Source organism: Pinus tabuliformis, chromosome X (assembly GCF_031772625.1).
Source record: "Pinus tabuliformis cultivar Carrire ecotype Pingquan chromosome X, CPIR1, whole genome shotgun sequence".
NCBI classification, from domain to species: Eukaryota; Viridiplantae; Streptophyta; class Pinopsida; order Pinales; family Pinaceae; genus Pinus; species Pinus tabuliformis.
In genome coordinates, this window is record NC_142308.1 from 1,305,466,093 (window position 1) to 1,305,485,706 (window position 19,614).

The following is a 19,614-nucleotide window of genomic DNA, read 5'->3' on the forward strand; positions in this document are numbered from 1 at the left end:
ACAGCAGGATATGCTGACCACAACTGTTGCATGGATGCTTTCCAATTTGTGGCAGAATGCTTTGGTTTGGCATAAATCCAAACCAGGTGATCTTCACTATTATTCTGAAGGCATGTGCCAGACTGCCATCAGATGAAAATGGTAAGCAGGTCCATTTATGCATTATCAGAATGGGTTTGGAAAAAATATACAAATTCAAATTTCATATATATTATTAATTTATTAATTATATTTTTTCAACTTTAATATATTTCATATATATTATTAATTATATATATGTGAAATATTAATTAATAATATGCATGTTTAAATGATTATCATTAAAGTTTTCTTGTTTAAAATTTAAAGTTGAAAAAATATACAAATTCAAATTTCATATATATATTATTAATTATAAATTATAAATTTATAATTTATAAAATATAATTATTAAAATTTAATATTATTATATTACCCGACAAACCCACGCACCCTATTTCCAAAAATGCCGTCCCCGTCCCCGTCCCCGTCCCCATCCCCGTCCCCGCACCCATGTTTCCTGGCAACATAGATGTTTTATAATATGCTTAAATGTTTTATGTTTCATAATATGCTTAAAATTTTGATGTATATTTGTAATTGCTAGAATATAGATGGTTGATGATCGAATAATTAATCATTGATGTACAATGGAAGCATGGATGCCATATCTACCTTGATTTATTTAAAAATATGTGTGTTTTCATGTCTTCTACAACTAATTTGGTATGTGGGATGTTTGTTTTGAATATAAATGCAAAAAATATATATATATAGTAGACGCTTCGCTTCGTAGATTTTTGGAAAATGATGCTTCTGCGTCCCCACTTCCAAAAAACGTCCCCGCTTCGTGCAACGTTGGTACTAAGATCACTCAATACACATACCACTTAGGCAATACCTAGCAAAATGTTACAATGTAAAGTCATATTAACTAGGGAAGTCTCACCAATGCAAAGTGCACTACCACAACACATCAACTCCGAAGGCAAATAGGACATCAGTAAAGTGTTAACTCCATCTAGCATCAAGTTTGTCCTTGCTACAAATTCAACCAAAAAAAGAGCCATGTAGAACATCCCCTAACAACATCATCTAACCTCTTAGGGGGCTAGAACCATCATCCATAAACAAAATGTAGATAACAAAACCACATCATGATGAGATAACATGTTACATCAACATCAAATATGCAACCAAGAAATGATCAACAAGGCTGGCACATGTTAGAAGACCATCAAACCATCAATTATAATCATTCAACCAAGGAGAAGTGAGACTTCCCCAACCAAAGACCTCTAACAAATTATCTAATGCCAAGAAGACAAAGGACTCCATGAAAATATATCCCCTCAAACCTATCCAATGCTCCGAGGTACTGGTAGCAAATCCCACCAATGTAATGAATATCACAAAACGGAACCTCATACAAAATGAGGTGTAACATTAGGGTTCAACTTTGGAACATGCACTCTTTGAACCTTGGAACATGCACTCTTCTTCGGAGTGCATGAGAATGCCAAAAATCTCTAGTCAAGCCTATCAAGAAGAAAGACAAAGTAAGAGCGTATTGTGGGACAAATACTTATCAACACCCACAAACACCACATACTAATTCTTTTTTTAAGATTTACTAGAGTTCAAAAGTTTGTTCAACAATGTCAAAAATAACATAAAAGTAATTCCCATGTGTTGAGCTTATTCATCCTACTTCAACCTAATATGAAACAAGATTCTACGTGAAATCCAATAATTGACATAGCCAACCCAACATCTCCTCTAGACAATGGACTCTACCTGTGTCTGGTAATTAACCAAAACAAGTCCTATGTATGCTACAATCTCCAATATAAACAAGGACTATGTATGCTACATTCTCCATTAAAAACAAGGCCTACGTATGCTAGAATCTCCATCAAAAACAAGGCCTATGTATGCTAGAATCTCCATTACTAAAAGCTCAACCTAGGCTCGAACCTACAACACATCACCGAAGGGCTATTACATTATTAATACCTTATCAAACCTTCAAAAGGGGCTTGATGACCAAAGATGTATGTAGTATCCCCCTTCTCTAACTAAAACTTGGAAAATAATACATCACAAGGATACCAACGCCATTTAACACGCATAGCCCCTAGGCAATACCGAGCAAAACGTTACATAGTTAAGTCATATCACCTAGGGAAATTCCACCAAGGCAAAGTGCCCTACCACATCACATCAGTGCCATAAGAAAAGGGGTCCATGAGAAAGACTTAATTCCATCTAACATCAACTAAATCCCCACCACAAATTCAATCGTCAAAAAGAGCCATGTAGAACATCCCCTCCCACTGACACAAATAATACAGCATTACCACATCACATCAGTGCCATAAGAAAAGGGGTCCATGAGAAAGACTTAATTCCATCTCACATCAACTAAATCCCCGCCACAAATTCAATCGTCAAAAAGAGCCATGTAGAACATCCCCTCCCACTAACACAAATAACACAGCATTACCACATATAGTCACTAGGAAACTCCAACTAAACCATGAAACATCAACCTCTTAGCACGATCATCTCACCCTCTAGGGGCCTAGAACCATCACCCATCAACAATATGTAGCAAATCCAAGATAAATAAGTATACCAGAACCACACCATGATGAGATAGCATGTTCTATAACCATCAAATGTGCAAAAAAGGGGTGAGATCAACAAGGAAAGTACATATGTGAAGACCACCAAACCAACAAGCATAACCATCCAACCAAGGAGAAGTGAGACTCCCCAAACCAAATACCACCAACAAATAATATAATGCCACGAAGCGAAAGGGATCCATCAATCCAACACTCTAAGGTAATTGTGGCAAATCCCACCAATGAGATGAAAATCACAACATTCAACCTCGTACAATATGAGGTGTAACAAGGTCAAAAGAATAACTCTCACAAATCTTTGTAAGCGATAAATCAAACTTCAAGATGATAAAAATTACTAAATATTTTTGCTCTTTAAATAAGTACACCTCATGTCAATGACACATAGAGGTTGGATTGAAATGCAACCAAACACATGATGGGTTGTCAAAATTTGGTAGTCATGGAGGATGACTCTAGTGATGGAGATTGGTCATTGTTACCCATCCATATACATGGTTAACCCTAGGAAAAAAATTCATGTGATGAGGCTTGCCAACCACCAACTCCTATCGTGATCCATAGATAGCCAACCAAAGACACCTCGCACCCATTCTTCAATCAATACATTTATTTATCTGGCATAATCATCCAATGAAGTTGGGGTCATCCATTATGAGACACATCAATCATTTTTGCATGCAAGTGCTTTCATTTAATGCTTTTGGCATTCTAGTATATATCATGGGTTGAAATTGGATTATAGACTGTAATGCTTGAGTTGTATAATTGTTTCCTTATTTCATATTGGTGGTTATTGTTGAATGATGTTGTCATTGATGTCAAAGTAGGTCGTTGGTGATCAGTTCATTTGTTGATGTTCAACTTCGTCATTTGTGCCAAGAGAAGACATGAAGAGCCATGAAGACTTGAACTCAAACCATTAAATTAGTGCTTTTAAGATATGTTAGTGAATTACAATACTTGGAAGTACCAATGGACAAGAAGCCCCGGAAGAGAGGAAAGGAATCCCAAATCTAGCCGCTCCACACTTCTTGAGGCAAATGAATGTGAAGGACGATGAATTTGCACGCAAGACCATCATCATCTGATAGTGCCCGTCCTGTCATTTTGTTAAAAGTGGCAACTAGGGTCAAAATCCATGTGGGTCATCTTATTCATGGCAGCTAATATTTTTCTTGGATTCCTCTCGTCGAGAGGTGTAGGATTGATCTAAAGATCATCTGATTCCGACATGTATTCATAGAGATATGAATTTATTTGTGTTATGTGACAATTCGTCAAGGTCGGCCAGCAACCAAATTACCCCCATCTATCCTCAATATTTTACTATAAATAGAGGTGGCCTTCAAGTCATTTAGTTTCTCATCTCTTATGATTTCTTCCTCTCCACTCTTTTGGGTTTTGAAGGAGAAGTCACCAAGAGTATACATTGCCCTAGGCTCTATGCTACCCTAATGTAAAAGTCCAAACGCAGTCAATGAAGTAACCTTAACACTGTCATGGAGGACAGCCCTTAACACGGTCATGGAGGAGTCTAAGAAAGGTTCCTACGTTGTCCTAAAGGAGACCTTTCTACGCAGCAAGGAGAAGCCTATATACATTTCCAATGGATGCTCCAAAAGGAGCCCTAGCTCTAGTCTTCTTCTCACACAGTTAGACAAAGTCCTAATGAGAGGATATACCCTAGCCGCAGATAATAATGAGGGCTCTTCGCTATCAAGGAAGGAGCTCTATAAACATTGTCCTAATAGAGGATGATCATCACATTGATAAGAAGGCTTATCGCAGTCATAGGAGAGGCTTTAACACAAGTAAGGAGATGCCCTAGGAGAGTGTGGATTTGACTTCTTGTTGTCAACCTCGGCATCAATGATAAGTTAACCTCGCATGACAAGGAGCAGTATCCTATCTCGGCATATGTATAGGCAACATACCTGTAGGTGTTGTCTTGTCTCACAATCAAATGGATGGAGCAGAAGGCCTTAAGACCTGTAACAAGAAGTAGTACAGTCTCGGCATAGCTACAGTCTTGGGTGTAAGATCTCGGTGACTAATGCAGTCATGGATGGAGCAGAGATCCATATTATAGAGGACAGTTTAGGATGTCCTTCTCGGAGGTTTGATATCTCGAATGAGGTACAGTAAGGTGCCTCTGCTATATCATATTTACAAGTTACAGCTAGCTACAAGCCATAGCAAGCAGCTAAGGTTGTTCCATGACAATATTGCAGTATGCAACATGAACGGTGCAGCACAGTGATGATTAAGTGCAGTGTGAATGGTGCAGAATAGTGATGATGAAGTGCAGCATAGTGATGATGAAGTGCAGCATGAATGGTGCAGCATAGTGATGATGGATGCAGCATGAATGGTGCAGCATTGTCATGAAGTGCTGCATAGTGGTGATAGGTGCAGCATGGTGATGGAATCGCCTTGGAGAATCAGTAGAAGAAGTATGCCTTCACTTGAGTCCAAATCTGCAATCCTTGACCTAATGTCTGATCTTCTATCTTGTCAAGTCAAAGTGTTGACTTCTGATATATATGTACTATCTCTCTCTCTCTGATAAACTATTGAAGAATATAAGAAGATTTGATCAAGGGTTTCTCCACATTGGGGTTTGTCCCTAGCTGGCGCCACACCTTGTGTCCTCTTGTCTTGGCTTGTTTTATGATGTTTATGTTTATGCTCTATCTGCATTTCACTATCATGTTGATGTGATTGCTAATCTGGAATTGATATTGAGCTAAATGCAAAAATTGAAGTAAATTGCTCTAAGCATAGAACATACCTACAATTTAACACATTTTCAATGGTAGGTGGCACACCACATGGTTCCTCACGATTGAGAAAATATGCCCTCTTAAAGATGAAGCCCTGAAGCATGGTTAAGGTGCCCCAAATGAATAGTAAAGAAGCCCTAGGTTTGGTCCCAGAATTGGAAATAAATGTGCATGTGTCATGTTTATTGAGGTCGGCACCAAGGCAAGGTCATATAGCACATATTGCAATGGCTTAGTCACATGAATTCCAAAAGATAGGGAGTAAGTTAGGGACATGGTCCCATAAGACATTTTGGTGAAAATGATGGGAGCTTCTGGATTAAAGACACGACTTTTGGTCGACTTTAAAAGCTTCATCTTTCCAATCACAAATATAAATATTTGCACCCTGATGAAGAAAAGTATGAGAAAGTGCAAGGAATTGCAAGTAATTCATGTTCGATATTTTGGTTTGAAGGTCAGAGATGCGGAACACAGTGAAGAACCTTTGGAACAATTTGTGGTTTTTGTTTTGTTGTGGATTATTTGTTTTCAGTTCGACTACAGAGATTGTCATATATGGGTCGATTATGGTAATCCATGTTGTTTCTTTTGATTATTTTTGTTCTAGTATGATCATCTGACAACTAGAATGTGTGATGAGAACATCTTAATACCCTAGGCTTGGTCTATATGTGAGCGATTGAATATGACGATACACAGTTGTACAAATGTTCTTGAGAAATCTAGGGGCAACAAGTATATGAGATTTCTCTTACTTTGATAATTTCTTGTGATGTATTTTTACTTAAGTTCATTAGCTTCTTATTACACTTGACTTGATTATTATTAGTGTTCTTTATCATCAAATAGCTACCAAACAATAAAATCAATGAGACAATAGGACACAAGATGTAGGCGATCAACCAGGGCCAAAACCTCTCCAACTGAGAGGAAAACCCACAAGAATTCTTCTCTTCTTATAGAACTTCAATTGACGAATTCCAAGACCTATGACCCTTGACGAAGACCCTCCAAGACCAAGTCAAACCTTGCAACTTCTGCAATTTCGACTTACCCAATAGATTCTTCTGCAACTTTGATCTTCCCAGCAAATTCTTCTGCAACTTCAACCTGCCCAACAAACTCTTTTGCAACTTCAACCTACCCAACGAATTCCTCTGCAATTTCAACCTGCCCAGCAAATTCTTCTACCCAGCAAATTCTTCTGCACAGCAAATGTAGAAACTCTAACATGACAAAGAGAACCCCAAAAACTTCAATATAGTTCTTCTCCTTTTTCGTCCTTTTCCAGCTTCTATCTTGAGAAGATCAAACTTGCTTGAATCAGTCTCCAAATGAGGTCGAGTTCCTTCTTATTTATAGGCTTGTGTGGGCTACGAATTGCTATCTTTAGGCTGAATTGATCTTTGCACCATGACAAGGTCTTGGAGGGTCTTTTGACTCTATTTTGACCCAAATAGATTTTCTTTGCAATATGTAACATGCCCAAATGGGTCTTTAATACATGACAATGACTCAATTGATTTTATGACAAATCTAGAAGCACTCAATGGGTGCTTGGCCTAAAAATAAATTTCCCTTGAGCATTAAATCCATGCCTCAAGAATAACAATAATAAATTTATTTTTCTCTTTTCATTAAATACATAAAATCATGATTTTGAAGACCGAACCTAGCTACATATTTCAACAAATGCAACATTTTTAATTATAATTTTGCAAAAAGTAGTGTGGACTATACAAGCAGCAGCGTAGCAGGTCAAGGGCTTGGTAGCGTTGGAGGCAATGGAAAACAGACATGGTGGTGGCCCATCAGAAGTGGCTACGACGCCAATGGTTACAATTGTAGCGGCTGAGATTAGTAATCGTGGCTTTAGCAAGGTGGACGGATGACACTTTTGATGGGTTTGTTGGGGGCTTGAGGAGAATAGTGGCTGCCTAGGCAATAGCAGTATCGCAGAGTTTGCAGTGACGAACAATGATTGTGGGCGAGGTGTCACTGGTGGTCGAGGAGGTGATTTGTGAAAGTTGTGGCTACCCATCAGCGTGGATGTTTTCATTGTTGTACGATGGCGGCTGCATACTGCGGCTGAAGGTTGTCATCGACTAATTTTTTTTCTTTGGTTTTTGGTTTTTTTTTCAATTATATTTCTATGTTTTTTTTGTAATCATTCGTTTGTTTTTTTTTATATAAACCTTTTTTTTACTTTTTTTATTTGAATTTTTTTTAATATATATGTTTTTTTAATATTTTTTAATATAACTTGTTTTTTTTACTTTTTCATTGTTTATATATTTTTCCCAAAAAATAAATTAACCTCTTTTTTTTAATGGCCAAAGGCCTAAGAGCGAAATGGAGCAATTACTTGTGTGGCTAAAAGCCTCAATCGCTCAGCAACGAATTTGACGAATACTTTATGACCAAAGGCCAGATCAGACTGGCTTTGTGCACCGGTTGAGCATCCAGAGGATTGAACAGCTTTGATACCAATGTTATGAACAAAGTTCGCACTTATGCAGTAATCTTCAGAACACTTGGTACATGAAGACATCCATTGAGGATAAGAATGTATATTGAATAATGTATATAAGAAATTGAGGGCCCGCTTATATACCTAGGCAGATGCCCTTTCATGAATGTCCATGTCCTTAGAAACATGCCTCTTCAATACAAATTATTAGTTAATTAATCATTACTCATCATTATTATTATTTATATCATTTGTATCATTTTTATATATATTTTATTCATAACATCTGAAGTCTGGACAGACATGCTTTCAATCAAAAGAGCTTTTGTGAAGGAAAGCATTAGGATCATGTAATATAAAGCGACCATTGGATGAGAACAACTTCATAATGAAGGATGAGCATATCGGCTAAAATGCGATTATTGGGAGATAGACATGATGATTCAGTTCCCTCAATGAGAAAATTAGCATTAACATAATTAAAATTAAGTTCACCACCTTCCACATTTAATCCCATTAACTGCCAAAACAAGTAGATGTGACATAGTAGTGTAAAAATTTCTCATTTCCCACCCCGGTTTTCAGTTTCACCTTATTTCTCCAAAATAGTTAAATGCCCTTTCCCATATCCATACATTCAACAACTGAAAAATAAATTTTGCTGAGAACACAAATTCTGGAAATTTTACAGAATGCTGAAAAATGCAGAAATATAAAATCAGCACATACAAACAGCCATTTAACTCATTTAAACACAGTGATTTTTGGTCAAGGTGACCCTGGAAAAACCCCCTACAACTCTTGGGGAAAACTAGTTCGAAAGCTTCTTTTATTTCTGGAAAATGTTTTTTACAGTAAGAGAAATATTCAGCAAAAATCAGCAAGCAAACTTTTACAACTTATCTCAGCCTTGCTGAAACTCTGCTGTACAGACTTGCTGAAACTCAGCCTTGCTGAAACTCCGCCCTGCTGAAACTCCGCTGTACAAACTTGCTGAAACTCAGCCTTGCTGAAACTCCGCCCTGCTGAAACTCCGCTGTACAGACTTGCTGAAACTCAGCCTTGCTAAAACTCCGCCCTGCTGAAACTCCGCTGTACAGACTTGCTAAAACTCAGCCTTGTTGAAACTCCGCCCTGCTGAAACTCTGCCTTGCTGAAACTCCGACTCCTCACTGTCCAGAAATCTCCCTTGCTCTCTTGCTCTCCTTCTCTCAATCTGCTCATGAAAGAATTAATGACCTTTTCCTCATTTTCCTCCTTTAATATAACCCTAAGTGACTTTTGGGTGATCGCTAAATCCAATGACTGAAATAGATTGAGATCTAGGACTGAGATTAAATGCTCATTTAAATCTCACTTTCTATTTTTTAATTCACCCCACTTTAATAAAGACCCACTTAGTCATTTATTTCCAAAGTCACTTTTCCTTTCTAATTTTACATTGACTTTATTAAAGTCACTTTAAAATTAGACTTTAGTAACTTTATCACTTAAAGTCACTTTTAAATTAAATTTGACTTTATAAAAATTATAAAGTCACTTTAGGAGAAAAATTAAATTCTTTTGGACACTTTTCCCTAGGCCAAAGATCAAAGCCTTAGGGAACCACCTGTCCTCCGATACCAAATTTCAACACTCCCTCTTACCGAGGAAGGTGTTCCTCACCACACCCATCTTGTCTCTGAAATAGTCATACTTGCCCCGTGGTAAGGCTTTGGTAAGAATATCTGCAACCTGCTCATCAGTGGGAATATACTCAAGCTTCACAGCGCCCTTCTGAACACGGTCTCTGATGAAATGATATTTGATCCCGATATGCTTTGACCTGTCATGAAATACTGGATTCTCCATGAGTTTAATGCAACTCTGATTATCACAGTAAATCACTGAAGGTCTCAACGACTGACCAAATAAGCCAAACAACATCTTGCGAAGCCAGATGGCCTCACAACTAGCTAGACTGGTTGCCATACTCTGCTTCCGCTGAACTCAATGCTACTGACTGCTATTTTCGGCTGAACCATGACACTACTACCGAACCCAACCCAAAACAGCACCTTGAAGTGCTCTTCCTATCAAAAGCACAACCTGCCCAATCAGAATCAGTATAACCTGCCAATCTCACTCCATCCCCCTGCCTGTAGTCCAGACCATAATCCACTGTCCCCTACAAGTACCGCAAAATGTGTTTTGCAGCCACCCAGTGAACCTTCCTAGGCTCACACATAAACTGACTCATCGTGTTGACTGCAAAACAAATATCTGGTCTAGTGTTGACCAAATACATCAAGGAACTAATCAGTTGTCTGTACAATGTGGGATCCACCAACTCGGAATCCGAAGCATGAAGCTTCTTCCAGTTGGTAATCATCGGTGTCGACATGGGTTTACAATCCTCCTTGTGGAATCTGCCAAGGATGTCCATAATATACTTCCCCTGCCCCAGGAAGAAATGCCCCTCCTCCTGCCACACCTCCAAACCCAAAAAGTAATGCATCAAGCCGATGTCCTTCATCTCAAACTCCGCCACAAGATCTCTCTTGCAGTGCTCTATGAGTCTCTCTGCACCTGTAATGACCAAGTCATCCACATACAACACCAGAATGAGAGGCTCCTCACCTATCACAATAAAGTAAAGGTTCGGATATGCCTCACTCTTTGTGAAACCCATCCCCTGCAAGTATGTATCTATCCTGGAGTACCAAGCTCTGGGAAGCTTGCTTCAGGCCATAAAGGGCCTTCTTCAGTCTGCACACATGGGACTCCTTCCCATGCACCTCAAAGCCCTGTGGCTGCTCAATGTACACCTCCTCCTGTATGAAGCCACTGAGAAATGCAGTCTTCACATCCATCTGGTGGATCTTCCAACCCATCTCTGCTGCTATCGATATAATGGAGCGGATCGAAGTATATCGAGCCACGGGAGCGAAGGTCTCCTCATAATCAACTCCCTCTACCTAGGAGAACCCTCTAGCCACAAATCTCGCTTTGAATTTCTCAATGCTGCCATCTGTAGCATGCTTTACCTTGTAAAGCCATCTGGAAGTAACCACGGATTTGCCCTCAAGCCTCAGCACCACCTCCCAAACATCATTCTGCATGATAGAAGAATACCCCTCCTGCATGGCCTCTCTCCAGACCTGCTGGCTAGCTGCCTCCTCATAGCTAGAAGGCTCAGAGTCAAGGATGCTGGTAACCATTGCCATATAGCTACAAAACCTCTCAGGTGGTCTACTCTCTCTGACCGGCCTCTTAGGCTCAGCAACAGATGTGGCATCTCTCAAGGTGTCCTGAAGCCACTTGGGCTTCCTCTTCCCTGAGCGCACTTCTCCCATAGGAGAATGAAACTCCTCCTCCTCATCATCATCAAGAGCCTGAACTCCTGACTGTCTGTCTGCTGTCCTCCTGCCTGCACCTGAACCTGTAGAAGCTGAGGTACCGTGTGAACTATCCATCAATGGACTCCCTAGTGAACTGCTCTGTGAACTACTCTGCATGCTGCCCGGAGCACCACCCCTCTGGCTCGATGAGCCACTGCTCACTGACGGACCTGACATCCTCATAGATGTACCTCCGGATCCTCCTGATCCCTGCGACTGACTCAACTGCTGCTGAGGGTCTGGCTGATCCAGATACTCTAACTCTCATGACCTCCTAAAGGCCATGTCCTCCTCGAACTTCACATCCCGGCTGACAACAACTTTCCTCTGTGCAGGAATGTAAATCCGAAAGGCCTTTGAGGTCTCACTGTAGCCCACAAAGATACCCTTCTTTGCGGTGGGCTCTAGTTTGGTCCTCTTCTCCTTGGGTATGTAGGAGTATGTAATGCATCCAAAGATACGAAGATGACCAATATCAAGCTTCTTCCCAGAAAAAGCCTCCTCCGGAGTCATGTTCCCCAAGGCACGATGCGGACTCCTGTTCTGCAAATAAACAGCTGTGTTGCAGGCCTCTGCCCACAAGAACAATGGCAACCCCTGATCATGTAACATGGCTTTGGCAGCCCCTACAATGGATCTGTTCTTCCTCTCCGCAACCCCGTTCTGCTGGAGGTTGTAAGGAACAGTGAACTCCCTCCTAATGCCTTCCTTCGCACAATAGTCAACAAACTCTCCAAGGGTGTACTCTCCCCCATTGTCCGACCTCAGGGACTTGATCTTCCGACCTGTCTATGTCTCCACAAGAGCTCTAAACTCCTGAAACCGCTTGAAGACCTCACTCTTGGTCTTCAAGAAATAAATCCAGGTCCTCCTGGGTGATCATCAATGAATAAAACATAGTACTCATATCCACTCAAGGAAACATGAGACATCCGACCGCTCACATCAGTATGAATCAAATCAAGTATCCCAGTCGCTCTGCTGTCACTGCTGGGAAAAGGGGATTTGGCAAACTTGCCCATCGCACATCCTCTGCAAGTATCAAAGTGATCAGTACTGAAATCTGGCACACCTGTAGTGATCTCCCGCAATGTCCTCAAGGTTCCATGATACATATGCCCCATCCTACGGTGCCAAATCTCACACAACTCAAAACTGCTAGCTTTGCTGTCAGTACTACTGCTCAATGCCAAAAGGGACTGGAATGCAAACTTGTACACCTTTGCATGGCGTACACCTATCACTCTAGCTGAATCAGCTGGAGTGCCTCTGGGATACATCAACATCTGTCCTCCCCTGAACAGTACCTCATATCCTCTGTCCTCCAAAGCTGAGACGGATATGAGGTTCTTCCTCATCCCTGGCACATAAAGAACATCTGACACCTTCAAGGGAGGTTTGGACTCCCTCTGAAATGTCAATGTCCCCACACCGACTGCTCTAACAACTCTGTCATCACCGAGTACTACCTCTATATCAGTGCCACTCTCTGAAAGCTCTAAGAAGTACTCACAGACTCCTGTCATGTGACGTGAAGCCCCACTATCCACATACCAGATACCCAAAGATGCTCCGCTAATCGAGGGAAAAGCATGCTCCCTCTGAACCTGTGTGGTAGGTGATCTTGCATTAGAGGACTCATATGCAGTGAACCCAAACCACCGGTCAAAACGAACTGCAAAGTCCTCAACCTCTGCCAAAGCTGCCACGCTCTGGTTCTTCCCCTTCTTCTTCTTTTTCTCCGAACACACAACTGCATAGTGTCCCATCATTTGACAATTCCAACACTTCACTTTGGAATAGTCCTTCTGTGTGTTACCCTGTTTACCTTTACCTTTGCCTTTGCCCCCACCATTGCTTGTGGAAGCCTGTTTCTTCCCTTTGCCTTTCTTGCCTCCTGCCGACAGTGCTACATCCTCATCCTGCTCAACTGGCTTGGCTGCCCCAAGCTGACCTTTCTTAATCTCTGTCTGAATGCAATCATCCCAAAACCTCTCCCATGTGGAAAGGGTCTCACGTGCACAAACCCCATCAGCAAAGTTCATCCATGAACAATGGAGGCCATTCACTGCAATCCGCACCAACTCAGTGGGTGAATGACCTCTCCAACTGCTGCCAACTCATCTCTCACGTTAGTAATCTTTGTGAGATATCCAACTGCACTATCATTACCCATCTTAATAGTCTTCAGCTTCTCCTTCAAGACCATTTTCCGGTTCTCATTGGTACTCTGGTAGAGATTGGACAATGTTGTCCACATCTCATGGGCATTTCTCTTTCCTTTCACATGAGGAATGCAATGGTCTTTGACTCCGTCTAGAATCAGTCTCTTACCCTTGTTGTTATTTTTATTATACTCAGCCAACTGAGTGGCATTAGTAGGCACAACAACAGGGTTCTGTGTGGTATGCACCATGATGTCCCAGACTTCTGCCTCCTCAAAGATACTCTGCATTCTCTCCTTCCAAACGTTGTAATTTGTATGCCCATCCAGCCTATCCTCCACCCTCAATCCCAATGACATCCTGCTGCCCTAAAACTGAAAAATAGCACTGTTGTAGTAAAGATAAAACTGTTGTTTGTGAAAAATCAGCTTGCTGGAATTTTCTGAGTGAAAAATCAACATGCTGTAATTTTCCTCCTTGCTGTCCCAAACTGCACTTCAACACTCAAGCTCCGATACCATGTAAAAATTTCTCATTTCCCACCCCGGTTTTCAATTTCACCTTATTTCTCCAAAATAGTTAAATGCCCTTTCCCATATCCATACATCCAACAACTGAAAAATAAATTTTGCTGAAAACACAAATTCTGGAAATTTTACAGAATGCTGGAAAATACAAAAATATAAAATCAGCACATACAAACAGCGATTTAACTCATTTAAAACACAATGATTTTTTGTTAAGGTGACCCTAGAAAAACCCCCTACAACTCTTGGGGAAAACCAGTTCGAAAGCTTCTTTTATTTCTGCAAAATTCTTTTTACATTAAGACAAATATTCAGTAAAAATCAGCAAGCAAACTTTTACAACTTATCTCAGCCTTGCTGAAACTCGGCCTTGCTTAAACTCTGCCCTGCTGAAACTTCGTTGTACAGACTTGCTGAAACTCTGCCCCGCTGAAACTCCGCTGTACAGACTTGCTAAAACTCAGCCTTGATGAAACTCCGCCCTGCTGAAACTCCGCCTTGCTGAAACTCCGACTCCTTACTGTCAAGAAATCTCCCTTGCTCTCTTGTTGTCCTTCTCTCAATCTGTTCATGAAAGAATTAATGACATTTTCCTCCTTTAATCTAACCCTAAGTGACTTTTGGGTGATCCCTAAATCTAATGGCTGAAATAGATTGAGATCTAGGGCTGAGATTAAATGCTCATTTAAATCTCACTTTCTATTTTTTAATTCACCCCACTCTAATAAAGACCCACTTAGTCATTTATTTCCAAAGTCACTTTTCCTTTCTAATTTTACATTGACTTTATTAAAGTCACTTTAAAATTAGACTTTAGTAACTTTATCACTTAAAGTCACTTTTAAATTAGATTTGACTTTATAAAAATTATAAAGTCACTTTAGGAGAAAAATTAAATTCTTTTGGACACTTTTCCCTAGGCCAAAGATCAAAGCCTTAAGGAACCACCTGTCCTCCGGTACCAAATTTCAACAAGTAGTAAAATAAAGTGCACTTGGATCCTGGGATGTAAGTGAGACTGAAGAAACGCTGAATTGAGAAACCCAGAACAGCAAACAAAATTTCCATAAGCCTGCCAGTAACAAGCTAACAGCATGAAATTGTGGTACCTACAAGGCATAGAGCAGTTGATGACAGGGGGTTCTCTTGAGGCACCCTCTAGTGAAAAGGTCACTAGTCCGAAACCCCATGGGCACAAATCCAGCCATGGATACGTGTTGGTGTGGCCTAGGCCCGATGCAATCCATGAGTGATTTTCACAGCTTAGATACCCCTAGGTTGCGGTTTTTCAAAGCACAGGTTAGACTCTCCGGTTTGCACACAAACTAACAGAAAAACAGTATGAAGCTGTGATTTAAGGATCGAACCTTGGCTCTGGTGCATGGAGCAAATAGAATTGGCATAGACAAAGACAAAAGGGATGGAAGTGGAGAGAAAGAAAACAAAGAGGATTATTCAACAGCTTGTGGGGGTAGAAGGAAGCAGCACCGCCAAAAAAAGGACCAACAAGGCATGCATACCATTGCCAATATCATCATTGCTCCCATCCAAACCATTCAAGAGGTCTAGAGAATGGTAAGTGCTGTAAGAGAGGAGCGGGTTGTTATACTCCACTTTATTAAATGTTGTCCCAGGAAAGTGTTCCCCACTTCTTCACCTGAAGCGAAAGTCAGCAATTATCAGACAGAAGCTGGCAGAAGTAAGAAGAAATATACTTCAGAAGGGACTAAAACATCAACCTGAAGCTGAATATGTCAATAGTAGTCAAACAGGTCGTGCAAAAGACTATTGTTCTAAGGGTAACAGCTAACAAGAGCCACTTTGGTTCCTTGTTGGTTCAAACCATGAGCATCCTTGATTCCTGTCTTAAGACTAGATTTGCATGGCAGGATAAAGTATCAGTCCCTGGATTTGTAATCTGAGGTAAGAAGGCCAGAATGAAGCTTTGTATCCTGTAACAGTAGCAGTTTTGGGTTGTTAGGGTATTGCTTCATGTTAAAATTGGCAACTAGGGCCAAACTCCATATAGGTCATCTCATTTATCGCAGCTGATATTTTTCTTGGATTCCTCTCTCCGAGAGGTGTAGAATTGATCTAACGATCATCCGATTCCGACATGTATTCATGGAGATATGAATTTATTTGTATTTTTGACAATTTGTCAAGGTTGGCCAGCGAGCAAAACAGTGATTTTCACCCGCAGCTTATCCTCAGTGTTCCATATAAAGAAGGAGACCTTGTGGCATAAACTCACTCATCTCATCTCACATTCTTCTCTCTCCTAGCTTGATTGGGTATGCATTGGGCACAGATCTCTCACACCTGGGAAAAAGGAGGACACAGATTCTGATTAGGGCAGCGTTGACTAGGGTTGACCGAGCTGCAGGTGGGCAGAATTGATAGTGTTGACCAGCGTTGACTGTTTCTTGACTGCGGATTGGGTTAGGCTGCCTCTCCTTGGCAGGCTGCATTTCTGGACAGCAACTTTGACCCGTTTTGACTATGCGTTGACCAGTGTTGACTGGCATGAGGGTGACCACAGATCTGTCCAGCGTTGACTGAAGTTTGACTGTACTTTTCAGACTGTTTTGGGTTGACTTCCTTGCTGTTGGAGGCAAAGTTGACTGAGCGTCGACCGGGATTGTCTAGAGGTCAAATCTGACCTGTTTGACCAGCTTTGACTTTTCTGGTTAGGGTTTTGCTGCTGCTGTCATAAAATTACAGATTTGTAAAATTGTACCATCTCTCTCTCTGCTGAATTATTGAATATAAGAAGAATTGATCAAGTGTTTGCCCACATTGGGGTTTGTCTCTCGCTGGTGCCACATCTTATGTCCTCTTGTTTTGGCTTGTCTTCTACTGTTTATATTTATGTTCTATTTGCATTTTACTATCATGCTGATGTGATTGCTATTCTGGAAATTGATATTGGGCTAATAAGAAAAATTTGAAGTAAATTTCTCTTAAGCATAGAACATATCAAAATTAACACTTCATCTGTCTAAAGTTTTGTTGACAGACATTTTGGAAGTGCACTAAATGTAGTAGTTCCAACCTTATCGAATTTCATATGGAGAAAGTAGCAAGTCATATAACATTCAAAATTCAACTGACTTAACAGTTTTTAAGATTTCAGGATAGGAAGAATTGCAACATTTTCTTCAGATTCTATCATATGAGGGTATGGGATTCGTATTTAATCAAGAGCATCAAGCCCTTTATGTACCTTGATGTCAGTGGTATTGATTGTTGAACTCCTCTACCACGGCCTTAGCAAAAATTTACCCTTCACTCAAACCAAAATCATTGGTTAGGCATGTTAAGCTTTTTCCACCATATTATAAGAGGCTTAAATTAGGTAGTTTCATAAAAAAAATAGTGTGGTGTCAACTGATGTCCCTAGAGGATCGAGGTACAGGAAAAGGCTAGACAAGAGGCAAAGGGTGATACCAATGATGAGGATTCCAATATAGGCAATGTTGGAACATTGTTTGTCATTTAAATGTTCATGCTCATTTATTCATAATACTTTATATCAAAATTTCAATAATTTTTTGGAATCATGGTTTGCAATCTTTAAAATAAGTCCTTTCATTAGTAACCAAGTCACTGTAATCAGATCAGTCCAAGTCAATCTCAGTCCAAGTCCGAGCTGCCCCTCAACCAATTTCGAGTCCAAGTCCGAATCTTGAAACATTGGTTCTATAGAAGCTGGCTATCAGGTTAAAATGAATGAAATCAACTTCTCAGTACTTTCAATATGATAGACTTACTTCTGCACCAAGTTGCTGCCTCCCTTCAAAGCACTGCCAAAAGCTTGCCAGGCTCCAGATGCAAAAGTCTCCACTGAACTATCAAAAGCCCTGAGGCCCTGCAAATGAACAGAAATGAATCACACCTACAAGCAAAGCTGTGCACTTCAGCCATGCCGTGGATCTATTAAAAAAGTAACTGACCAATAACCAGATATATTCCTCTGGATCTATAAAAGCAGTAACAGGAGAAATGAATCAATCCTACCTGCCCCAATAATGTATCTTGGCTGGCTTTCTCAAGTCGGTCCAGTGTAGCCTTCCGCCGCTTCTCCTCTTCATTATCATCTTCAAGTTCAGTCGCTACATTCTCTGCCTCTGTTTCATCTTCCTTAACAGGATCTGACAATGGCTCCGCTGCACTTTGCAAATCTGAAATTGCACTTCTAGCTACAGCAGAGGCCTGCAAATATATGTCAAATAGCATTTTAAAGCCACTAGTAAACACAGAATAAGCTTACCTGTATTTAACGGCATATAGTGTAAAAAGCCAGACATACAACAGAAAAACCAGCATAAACCAGAAACAAAACTTGTCACTCTAGTTCAGAATAATTTCCTCAAGGCCAAAATTATGGACTAACAAACGTCATTTATGATGGTTAAGAAGCAAAGCCATCTCATAATTTCTTATGCCATCTCATAGGAAAAAGCTTCTACTTCACCATCATCATCAATTTTTGGAATGACAAACATTCTTAGCTGTCACCAAGAACTAAAAATTTGGTGCGCTTTTGACATGCAACTGGTCAAGAAAAAGTAAGCCTGGTATGTATTTATGGTCAGTAATAATGAGAATTTCTGCTGGCAACTAGTACATCCAGATTCCAGATTAGTCTTATAGCCTCGTTCCAGAGAATGATGGTGGAAGTCATCAGAAGAGGTGTGCTATTTGTTTGGCTTTTATCCTGAATACAAAATTCAATTCTTCTATTTTTTATTGGGAAAACTAGCTAGTCATCTATATAATCAAAGCTATGCAATGGATGCATGCAACATTTCTTCTTTTTGAACCAAGTCCGCTAACCTGTTACTAAAGTGTCCTATCGTATTTTTTAAGGATAACTACAATCTTTGTAGACATAAAATTATGGCATATTACTCCATCAAAAGCAAATATTTTCAAAGGCAATAACCTAAACCTTATGGAAACTGTGGGAAGAAAAGACTACAATCATGCATAAGAATCTTCGTTCCTTGCTCCCATAATCAACTTGCAACATGTAGAAGGTTAAACACACAAAACAAAAGGTGCAATTAGGAGTAAAGATTTTCAGCGGCCAAGTGCCATGATGACAATTGATAAAAGTGAGAACACGTCAGCTTACAAAAGTACTGTAATTACAAAGGAACTTCAAGATATTGAAAGTGCCAAAGGTGCACAAGGCATATTATAAAAGTATCTTAGAAGTAAATGCACATTCGATAGTGTTGAAAACTTGAAATACAAGAATACTAAATCTCCAAATAAAAAAGAGCCTAAGTTTTGAAATACCAATGTGCCTCACTATTGAAGTACTTAAGTGCCCACTAGTCAGAATGCGAAGGCACCAATGAGTGAAAGTACAAAAACAACAAAGTGCCAAAGTGGTAAGTTACACACACCAAAAACTTTGCCAATACTAAAGCTCACTTTCGGGTGCAAGTCTTCGAGTTAACATTCTCTTGCACTCTGGTAATAATGTCACTGATAGGTGTGCTTTGTACTACGTAGGTCCCAATTGCTTGTGTTTGTTGTCATGATGACCTCTTAAATGCAAGCCTAGAAAGTGACAGTGGTATATCTCTTGTTGAGGATTTTG

General features: G+C 40.1%; 1 protein-coding gene across 1 annotated transcript in view; it reads right to left on the reverse strand.

Annotated features, from left to right (window-relative positions):
- The window catches only part of LOC149144857 (BAT2 domain protein), an 84,788-nt gene that overhangs the window by 20,824 nt on the left and 44,350 nt on the right, over positions 1 to 19,614 (reverse strand). Inside the window, exons 2-3 of the mRNA XM_089449669.1 lie at positions 18,021 to 18,215; positions 17,774 to 17,871 (exon numbers count right to left, since the gene is read on the reverse strand). Coding sequence (XP_089305795.1) covers positions 17,774 to 17,871; positions 18,021 to 18,215 — 293 coding nt within the window. The remainder of the gene's footprint in view (positions 1 to 17,773; positions 17,872 to 18,020; positions 18,216 to 19,614) is intronic.